Source organism: Oncorhynchus mykiss, chromosome 3 (assembly GCF_057628025.1).
Source record: "Oncorhynchus mykiss isolate SJ-2025 chromosome 3, ASM5762802v1, whole genome shotgun sequence".
Taxonomy (NCBI): Eukaryota; Metazoa; Chordata; class Actinopteri; order Salmoniformes; family Salmonidae; genus Oncorhynchus; species Oncorhynchus mykiss.
Window position 1 is genome coordinate 83,736,395 of NC_143024.1, and position 11,285 is coordinate 83,747,679.

Genomic DNA, 11,285 nt, shown 5'->3' on the forward strand with positions numbered 1-11,285 from the left:
GGATGTTCTCTTGATAAGTGTGTGAATTATACAATTTTCCTGTCCTGCTAAGCATTCAAAATGTAACGAGTACTTTTAGGTGTCAGGGAAAATGTATGGAGTAAAAAGTAAATTTTCTTTAGGAATGTAGTAAAGTAAAAGTTGTAAAAAATATAAATAGTAAAGTAAAGATACCACAAAAAACAACGTAAGTACTTTAGACCATAGCTTACAGCATGATGTAATAGTGAGGGTGGAGGGCATGACATGCCGGTTGCCATGCAGAATGTTCATGGTTCAAATCCAAGTGTGGTGTTTATCACCTCAGAATAAGATGCAATAAGGGAACTCTAATCTGCCACAGACAAGTTTGGTTCTTCATTTATTACCGAATGAATAAAAAGTGTGAAAACATGTAACAGTGCAGTTAAAAGAAGTGGATGAGCAATTAGACACATGCAAGTTGTTCCTACTCATAGGATTTAGGAATAACTCTAAACCCTAATCATGTAGATTATAAGAAGTTCTAGGTACAGAAGATGTCAAATTTCAGTCCGGGATATAAAAATGATTGAAATGAATGCTTTGAGGTAATACGCAATGCAACAATTTCACATACAAATATACGCTGAGTACACTAAACATTTGGAACACAATATTGAGTTGCACCCCCCTTTGCTCTCAGAACAGCCTCAATTCATCAGGGCATGGACTCTACAAGGTGTCAAAAGAGTTTCACAGGGATGTTGGCCCATATTGACTCCATAGTAGTGTAAAGCTGGCTGTCCTTTGGGTGGTTGACCATTCTTGATACACACGGGAAAGTGTTTTGAGTGTGAAAAACCCAGCAATGTGGCAGTTCTTGACACAAACCAGTATGATTGGCTGGCTGTCATTTGGGTGGTTACCCGTTTAAAGGCACTTAAATTGTTTGCCATGTCCATTTACCCTCTGAATGGCACACATACACAATCCATGTCACAAGGCTAAAACATCCTTCTTTAACTGGTCTCCTCCCCTTCATCTACACTGATTGAAGTGGATTTAACAAGTGACATCAATAAGGGATTATAGCTTTCACCTGGATTCACCTGGTCAGTCTATGGCATGGAAAGAGAAGCTGTTCTTAATGTTTTGTATACTTGCTATCAACACAATAGCAACCATTTTTGGGATCTATTCATAAAAATATATATTGTTTAAAGGTAAAACATCCTTTGTTACTGGCAAGCAAAATGGCAGCCTCTTGTTTCATAATTGGTTCTCGGTCTCGGAGTTTGAACATACAGTATAAACAACAACAGTACTTTTTGGGGGGGATTATAATATTGACAAGGTAAGAAAGTGGATCTACGTGAAAACTATTGTGAAATCAAATTCTCAATATGGCTGCATAATGCACCCCATAAAATCTTGTGATGCCAATGAACTGAATGAGGGAAGGTGGATTATGGGGGTTGTAGTTGACCTGGCAGGGCTGCTTATCTCTTCAGGGCTGACCTGGCATCCCGTATGGCTGCCGTAGCGCTCTGTAACTCCATTTGCTTCTTCTTAAACTCTGAACAAAGGGGGAGAATACATTCGATTTAGATTTCACAAGCTTTAAAATAATAAGAAGCCTTAACATTCACACAATGCTATGAAAACTCCTGTACACCAATAATTAAACCACCAATTCTCACCTCTCTCCTGCTCTGAGAGCATCTGTGATAATTTTCCAGAAGCCTCCATCACTCTCAGAGAGAGATCATAATCTGAGAGCGAGAAACAAAGTCACCGATTCTGATAATATGCTCCCAACATGGATTCATCTGGTTTTATTTTATACAACCCAACCGTGCCACTCACCCTCCTGACTGGCCTTATCCGACAGGATCCTATTGGAGATGCTGACCATGTCAGAAAAGAAGGTGGTGAAGATGGACTGTGTACAGCCTGCTTCGTTACACCTTCTCCAGAACACTCTGCTGGCTGCAGAGTCAGAGCCAGAACCAATAGGTGAACCCAGGCCTCCGGGCCCAGCCAGGGGACGATTGGATACAGAGTGTGGAGAGGACACAGGGGTGAAACAGTAATCAGGCGGGACAGGTGAGACTGGTGGACTGGTACGAGTAGGTGTGTTGGTGACATTGAGTGGACCAGAGTGGACAGATGAGATGGGACCAAGTGTGAGAGAGCTGCCCTGTCGACCAGAGTGGACAGATGAGATGGGACCAAGTGTGAGAGAGCTGCCCTGTCGACCAGAGAGGACAGGTGAACCAGGACTAGCCGCAGAACACGGCTGAGAGCTGCACACTGAGAGGAGAGAGAACAAAAAATGTCTGCATTATCAAAGCTTTTCCAAGACTAAACTGATAAGTAGGGATAGTAAGGAGTATAGAAGGTGAGTAGTTACCTGCGAGGTTTGTGTCCTGAGAGGGTTCTTCAGACACACCACACAGCATCACAGGCAGCAACAGACTCTGAGACTCAGCATCCAGTATAGAGATACAGTAATGATCAAACCAATAGTTTAGTACCAGGATAGACAGTAATGATCAAACCAATAGTTTAGGACCAGGATAGAGACACAGTAATTATCAAACCAATAGTTTAGGACCAGGATAGAGACACAGTAATGCCACAGGAAGTGTTGGACAAGAATAGTCAGAGTTGTGTAACTCACTGAGTCTATGACTGTCCCCATCGCTATCGTCTCTGTGTTCAGGTTCTGGCTGACATCCTGAGGAAAACCACAGTGGTTTTGTTATTATCAGGTTTGATAGTAAACCTCCTGGCAATATGCTGTGTGCGTGTACCCTGACATGTTTTACCTCTGGTGAGAGCCTCAGCATGATTTCTGGGATGTAAGAGAGCAATATTATTTTTCTAACGTCACTGTACAATACAGAGGCAGGCAACTTTTATCTCCCTCCCCCCTTTCTAGAATATTTGGCGTACACAGGAACCGCCTCAACACTGAAAAGATAACATGTGTCATGATTGGGTTTTCATACCCATCAGACTAAACAGTAGTTTTATTGATACCAGACTGGAGCACCATCATCATTACCTGTGTTCAGAGAACACACTGTCTTCTAGATCAGACTCCAAAGGGGCTAACTCCATGTCAATTCCATTCACAACTCCGTCTGTTACAGAACATACACAAATACTAATCAATGCAATGCATCACTCGTCTTTGTAAAAACTACTGTATATTGAACAAAAATATAAATGCAACATGTAAAGTGTTTCTCGAGATAAAAGATCCCATAAATGTTCCATACACACAAAAAGCTTATTTCTCTCATATTTCTTGCACAAATGTGTTTACATCCCTGTTATTGAGCATTTCTCTTTTGCCAAGATAATCCATCCAGCGGACAGGTGTGGTATATCAAGAAGCTGATTAAACAGCATGATCATTACACAGGTGCAGCTTGTGCTGGGGACAATAAAAGGCCACTAAAATGTGCAGTTTTGTCACACAACACAATACTACAGATGTCTCTGTAGCATTTTCGCAAGCGTCTCTGTAGCACTGTAGCAAGTTTTGAGGGAGTGTGCAATTGGCATGCTGACTGCAGGAATGTCCACAAGAGCTGTTGCCAGAGAATTTAATGTTAATTCCCTATCATAAGCCCCCTCCAACGTCATTTTAGAGAACTTGGCAGTACATCCAACCGGCCTCACAACCTCAGCCCCCATGTAACCACGCCAGCCCTGGACCTCCACATCTGGCTTCATCACCTGTGGGATTGTTTGAGACCAGCCACCGGACAGCTGATGAAACTGAGGAGTATTTCTGTCTGTAATAAAGCCCTTTTCTGGGAAAAAAACTCATTCTGATTGGCTGGGCCTGGCTCCCCAGTGGGGGGGCCTAAGGCCCAGGCCCACCCATGGCTACACCCCTGACCAGTCATGTGAAATCCATAGATTAGGGCCTAATGAACTGATTTCAATTGACTGATTTCCTTATATGAACTGTAACTCAGAAAAATGTTTGAAATTGCTGTATGTTGCATTTACATTTTTGTTCAGTATAAATATAAATCGACAACAATCAAGATAATGAAAAGGGAGCCTACTGGAAAAATAAAGTAACCTGAGTTTGAGAAATCGTTCTGAATACTCTTGCTCCACTTTCTGGACTTTTTTGATGATTTCACTTCCGGTCTGTGACAGAAAAAGTAACAACTTGCACAGTGTTCAGAAAAATAGTGTCCAGAGAATTAAAGAGACATATTTACATATTTCACTTTTTTTGACAGCAAAGAATGTTAATAAAGCTACATGCACTCAAAAAGCGAAACAGAACAGGGCAGGTCAGCATCAAAGAAACAGACCACCCAACTTCAACATGCATACATCAATTCCATACTTACGTGCTAGAGCAGCTCAACCGTCTCTGTTCCAACAGCAAAAGCAAAGAGATTACGGTTCACTATGATATTATCATATATGATTACATGAGCATATTCCATGACTTTCTTAACTGAAGACACATCCATTCTCAACAGCTAAATACACACCTTGGGTGTTTGTTTCTGTCGTCGTTTACTAGACACGTTGGAGTCACTATGGTAAGATGAGGGTCCTGCCACTGCATCAACAAGTCCTTTACAATTGAAACAGACATTTCTACATGATAAATCTGATCTTTAAACTACAGGGAAACACAACCAAAGGAGAAGTCAAGTCTATGTTGATGTGAGTCAATGGAGACAAATGACTCACCTTTCAGCTCTTTCTGCAACAACTGTGGTTTATGCTTTTTTAGAATACAACCTAAGTGACAAAGACAGACATGCCAGGCTCTCACAACGTAATAATAAAGCACTGTACTGACATTAATGATAGAAATTAAGGAGCAAAGATGTTGTTTTGGAATGAAAAACGCCTCCTCATACTCACTTGACAATGCCACTATCGATGTGCTCTAGACTGAGGCTTTCCTCTTTCCTCTCACAGACCAGACAAAACAGTTGGAAATGGGAATGGAAATGAATTCATTTATTTGTTTTTGCTTCTCAGAATTTAGCTGGATGATGTGGTTCAATGATGGTGACCAGGTAATCAGTCATATAAAGGCCTAGCTATTAACTATCCATTCCACAATGGTCCTGTATGTGTGTTACTACAGTACAGTCAGTGGAATACAGACCTTGGGTGACGTTTCTCCGTTGTTGTTCATCGTTGTGTCTGAATCACCGTTGGTAGACAAAGCTCTACTCACTGTTTCATTGGTTGCTGTGTTGAGACAGAAACATCCCTCATTAACAATTTAAAGAAAAACCTCTAACTTACAGCTTTTTGCTGGAACTGCCAGCTGGACCGGCAGAGGCTGTGTGTTTGTGTACAAAGACAGGAAGATTTGCCCTGATGGACGAATAGGTATTTAAATCAACTAAACACAACCAGATGGATATTGGGATAAACAAATTCATTGATGTCTACTACTATAGTAACAGTTACTCAGGTAGCCTACAGGCATGAACCAGCTAACTCACCTGCTATCGCCAGATGATGCTTCAGACAGTACAACCTGTAAAACACAGAGACAGTCATAGAGACCCATTTAATAACATGCTCATGACCTTTATGTACTTCCCCAGAGTCAGATGAACTCATGGATGCCATTTGTATGTCTCTGCATCCAGTATGAAGGAAACTAGAGGTAGTTTCGTGAGTCAATGCTAATTATCATTAGCGCAATGACTGAAAGTCTATGGTAGCGCATTGCGCTAACCCTAGTATGCAACTTCCTTCCACCTGCACGCAGAGAGATAAAAATGGCATCCACACGTTAATCTGACTCTGGGGAAGTAGATAATTATTGTTTGTTTGTTTTGCTTTTTCATTTGGACACTTGAAAACAAGATGGTGCATCTCAAAATAATTCATCCTGCAACATTTCAACTAAATAAATAAAGGGCTTCATTGCCAAAATCCTGAAGTATCCCTTTAAGTTGGTAAGTGAGAACCACCTCTCATTTGCAATGAAGTTGAAAAATATATTTCCCAGTTGTTTAGAAAGAAAAGACGTTGTGCCTCGCACTTACGTAAACTTCTCTTCTGTGTGGTCATCGACATTTTGGGCCCCATCTCGCACAGCGCAGGGGTAGTGGTAGGACTTCTTACAGCGTTTCACCTCACATCCCACCGTGGCACCCTTCTTCTTACATCTGTGACAAATCTGGGGAGGAGAAAAGGTACTGTAAGCAACAGTTTGTTTTGTAATGGCTACATTAGATAACTAAACATCATACATAACTAGTTGATCTGACGAAAACAGACTTAATTCCTTCAAACAACCAAAGGAAACAATAAAATAACCTCACCAGTCTGTTTCCCCTTTTCAACTCCTTAAGGACGTCTTCCACAGAGAAACCAAACAAGTCGTCAAACTCTGGCGTATTCTTGCAAATAATCCCTGATGAATACAGCTGCAATTCAGACAACACAGAGCAGATTTAAAGGGGCAATCTAGGATTCAAACAACAATCTGGGATTATCATAGATGGTCAGTCCTTGCATCTATGAATTTGAGTGGTTACATAACACGTATCTCCCCCGCTAAAAATACAAATAAAACACATAATAGGTCTAAACGTTAGGTAAACAATCAAATTCACAGAGCTGTGGATGGGAAGACTGACCATCCATGAGATCAACATTAGTTTTAACCATGTTTTGAAGCCATTCAGTGTTTGTTTACAATTTAATTGTTTACAAACAAACAATGGATGTTATTTTTGGGCGGCCATGCATGTTATTTTGGGGGTTCTGAGTGGGTATGATAGTTGTACTAAACTAATAAGGAATGCATGGCCGCGGGAAGATGTTTTGGGGTGGGGGATTCTCTCTCCGCTCTGCTGACGAGTATATTTTTCCCTTAATGCAGGGTTTCCAAACTCGGTCATAGTTGGTTATTTGAATCAGCTGTGTGGTGCTAGGGCAAATAACTAAACGTGCACCTGGTGGGGGCCCCAGGACCCAGTTTGGGAAACTCTGGTCTAACCAAAACGACCTAGAAAAGCACTGTAATCGCTCAGCACAATTTTTTTTATTTATTTAACCTTTATTTAACTAGGCAAGACAGTTAAGCACATATTCTTATTTACAATGACGGCCTACCCCAGCCAACCCCCCCCCCCCAACCCGGGCGATGCTGGGCCAATTGTGCACTGCCCTATGAGACTCCCGATCACGGCCAGTTGTGATACTGCAAGGGATCAAACCAGGGTCTGTAGCACTGAGATGCAGTGCCTGAGACCGCTATGCCACTGGGGAGCAGTTGGGGGACACCCAGGACTGAGTTTGGGGAAACCCTGGGGTCGACATAAATAGATTAGGAAATGACTATGAAATAATAGAATGTTTCAGTTTTATATATTACTTTGTTTTTATTTGATTACTTTATTATTTTGAATTCCTTAAAGTCATCTCATCTCTGCTCAGACAGTAGCAGCCAAACAGCTCTCCGTAGCCGATGTGAGCAAGAAATTTAGCCAGGTCAACATTCGCAAGGTCGCGGGGCCAAAAGGATTACCAGGATGTGTACTCAAAGCGCGGACCAACTGGCAAGTGTCTTCACTGACATGTTCAACCTCTCCCTGACCGAGTCTGTAATACCTACATGTTTCAAGAAGACCACCATAGTCCCTGTGCCCAAGAACACCAAGGTAACATGCCTAAATGACTACCGCCCCGTCGCACTCACGTCTGTAGCCATGAAGTGCTTTGAAAGGCTGGTCATGGCTCACATCAACACCATCATCCCAGAAACCCTAGACTCACTCCAATTCGCATACCGCCCCAACAGATCCACAGATGACGCAATCTCAATTGTACTCCAAACTGCCCTTTCCCACCTGGACAAAAGGAACACCTATGTGTGAATGCTGTTCATTGACTATAGCTCAGCGTTCAACACCATTGTGCCCACAAAGCTCATTACTAAGATAAAGACCCTGGGACTGAACACCTCCCTCTGCAACTGGATCTTGTACTTCCTGAAGGGCCGCACCCAGGTGGTAAGGGGAGGCAACAACACATCTGCCATGCTGATCCTCAACACAGGGGCCCCTCAGGGGTGCGTGCTTAGTCCCCTCCTGTACTCCCTGTTCACCCAGAACTGCGTGGCCAAGCACGACTCAAACACCATCATTAAGTTTGCTGACAACACAACGGTGGTAGGCCTGATCACCGACAACGATGAGACAGCCTTTAGGCTGGAAGTGTGGTGCCAGGACAACAACCTCTCCCTCAATGTGAGCAAGACAAAAGAGCTAATCGTGGACAACAGAAAAAGGAGGGCCGAACAGGCCCCCATTAACATCAACAGGGCTGTAGAGGAGCAGGTCGAGAGCTTCAAGTTCCTTGGTGTCAACATCACCAACAAACTATCATGGTCAAAACACACCAAGACAGTCGTGAAGAGGGCATGACAATGTCTATTACCCCTCAGCAGACTGAAAACATTTGGCATGGGTCCCCAGATCCTCAAAAAGTTATACAGCTGCACCATTGAAGGCATCCTGGCAGGTTGCATCTACACCTGGTATGTAAACTGTTCAGCATCCGACCATAGGGCGCCTCAGAGGGTAGTGCGTACCGCCCAGTACATCACTGGGGCCAAGCTTCCTGACATCCAGGGCCTCTATGCTAGTCGGTGTCAGAGGAAAGACCAAATAAATGTTCGACTTCAGCCACCCAAGTGAAACTGTTCTCTCTGCTACTGCATGGCAAGCGGGACTGGAGCTCCAAGTCTGGGTCCAAAAGGCTCCTTCTACCTCCAAGCCATAAGAGTGCTGAACAAATCATCAAATGGCCAACTGGACTATTTACATTGACACCACATTGACTCGGTACAGGTAACCCCTAAGGTTATATATAGCCTCGTTATTGTTTTACTTTAGTTTATTTTCTTAAATCTATTTTCTTGAAACTGCATTGTTGATCAAGAGCTTTTAAGTATGCATTTCATGGTAAGGTACACCTGTTGTTTTTGGCGCATTTGACAGATCAAATTTGATTTTAACTTTCTCTGTACTCCCCATACTGTCCTGTCTTCAGTTATCCTATTTAGCTAGGCTAGCTGCAGAGTTGTCTGACAATATCATTTGACTCGTTCTTCAAAGACGACGAGGAATACTTATCCCTCTACCTCGTCGTTGTTGTGTACATTCCTCTCTCATGCGGTCTACGTGCATCCAACCTAATGTAGTAGGAGAGATTTATGATTTTGTGGCTGTTGAACTAATTACGAAACGGGAAAAAACAGGCCCAATGGATTATGGTCATTGTAGTTAATTATTACGTTTGCGCTGAACTAGGTTGAATATTTGCTTAATTATTTGCTTAATGAAAACTCCCTTTCGCTCAGCGTCCCACATGGTTCTTGAGTTGATTTCTCTAGAGAAAAGGCGAGTTGGGATCACAAAAAAAAAAAAAGACGAACTAAATGGAATTCAAGTAATTTAATCGACGTCCGTTACTTAGTTGTTTAATAACAACTAAATATGTCGGTTAATCGTTCAGTATTTACCCCCAAATAACTGGCCCACATCTCCAACCTAGGCCAGAGAAGACCTTTGCCTAGGGCTAACTGCATTGAGAAGCCTATCTAATTTGTAAAGGTTGTCTCTTCTTTAGTGGTCTCCTATCGTAACCAAGCCCAAATAGAGCCCCACCAAAAACAGTGCAGTATGAAGATGGGCTAAAACTGCTCCTCCAATAGAAAACCCTCGATCACACTCGTAGGCATTGTCATGGCGAAGTTGTCTAGCAAAGGCATAACGGTCGTCTTGCGCATGTGCACGCTGTCAAATCAAAGGGACTCCTTCGATATTAAGTTTTTTAAATATTTTTTTTTACAAAAATGTAAATGGACTTTAGGATTGAGAAGTTTGCGGAACTTACCGGTTTAGGAAGGCAATTGGGTGTGTTAGTAAATTCACTCTAGAGTGCGCTCTGGTCGTTCGTAAATTCAGAGCTTTCGTTCAGAGCGCACTCTAGAGTGAATTTACTAACACACCCAATTGCCTTCCTAAACCGGTAAATTCTGCTAACGTTCCCGGAACTCTCGCGATGTTGCATCTCTGGGTTTAGAAACCCTGTGGCCCCACTGTCCACCATAGCTTGTTAGCTCAGTGTTTCCCAAACTCGGTCCTCTGGACCCCAAGGGGTGCACGCCCTAACACTACACAGCTGATTCAAATGATAAAATCTTGATGATTACTTTAAATCAGCTGTGTAGTGCTAGGGAATACACAAAAACGATCCATTGGGGATCTCGAGTGCTGGCGCAAAAACGCAAACGTGCACCCCTTGGGGTCAAGAGGACTGAGTTTGGAAAACCCTGTTAACTCCTTTTAGTTCTTTGCTAGCCTATCAGCACCAAAATCAACCAAAGCGAAATTATCCGTGTAGTTTCAATAACAGGTCGCAGCAATAGAGCTTTTAATCTTACCAAACAGTTCTGATGAGCGGTGATATAACCTTTCGTTGATAACGGTCCAGTTGTCCGATTTTCCGCGGACGTTAGACAAAGTACGCATTGGACTTTCTTGCCATGTTGATCGGTACCCATCCTGCTGGTGTTCGTGTATTATCTTTCGCAACAACTTCCCCAAATCAGATAATTGTTCGCGCCAACCTCCGCCAGTCTGCCACTAAGAAATTCCGTGTTGGCTGGGCATCCGGTTTCGCTTCTTCAGAAATGTTGTCGAGGCAAGTATCTGTGTGGTTTTGGTTTCATTCTACTTGGGGGGTGCAAGAGGGCATTGTGCATTGCCAACTACAGTAAACGTCAGGAATCGTACTTAACAAAAATACAAACGCAACAATGTTTAAGATTTTACTAAGTTAATGAGGAAATCAGTCTATTGAAATAAATAAATTAGGTCCTAATCTATGGATTTCACGTGACTGGGAATACAGATATGCATCTGTTGGTCAAAGACGCCCTAAAAGAAAAGGATCTCATGGTCTTTATGTGCATCCAAATTTCCATCGATAAAATGCAATGGTGTACCATCACCCCACCGCCACCATGGGGCACTCTGTTCACGATATCAGCAAACCGCTGGCACACACGACCACACGTGGTCTGCGGTTCATTTCAAACCTTGCTGACTTTTGTTACCATCACGTGTCTCTTAAGCTTATGAATAGTTGAACATATTTAAATTAAAATCAATTGGAGCTCATATCCGGGTGTTTCATGTCAAACAATGAAAATGTTTAAATATGTTTCTCAGAAAAGTTGGAACCCTGGTATGACAATACATTCTGAGAAATCCTCTGCCACTCAGTTGTTT

At 42.6% G+C, this 11,285-nt stretch overlaps 1 protein-coding gene across 1 annotated transcript; it reads right to left on the reverse strand.

Annotated features, from left to right (window-relative positions):
• Nucleotides 1-348: 348 nt before the first annotated feature.
• Nucleotides 349-10,992, reverse strand: LOC110520524 (uncharacterized). Its single transcript, XM_090230317.1, is given in 17 exon segments — nucleotides 349-1,537; nucleotides 1,662-1,733; nucleotides 1,828-2,274; nucleotides 2,375-2,476; nucleotides 2,660-2,701; nucleotides 2,793-2,818; nucleotides 3,032-3,110; nucleotides 4,067-4,137; nucleotides 4,347-4,369; nucleotides 4,494-4,579; nucleotides 4,699-4,873; nucleotides 4,875-4,948; nucleotides 5,128-5,211; nucleotides 5,472-5,506; nucleotides 6,024-6,157; nucleotides 6,303-6,407; nucleotides 10,436-10,992. Coding segments are annotated over 17 exon segments (1,752 nt in total). The 5' UTR covers nucleotides 10,556-10,992; the 3' UTR covers nucleotides 349-1,460.
• Between the last annotated feature and the right edge of the window lie 293 nt (nucleotides 10,993-11,285).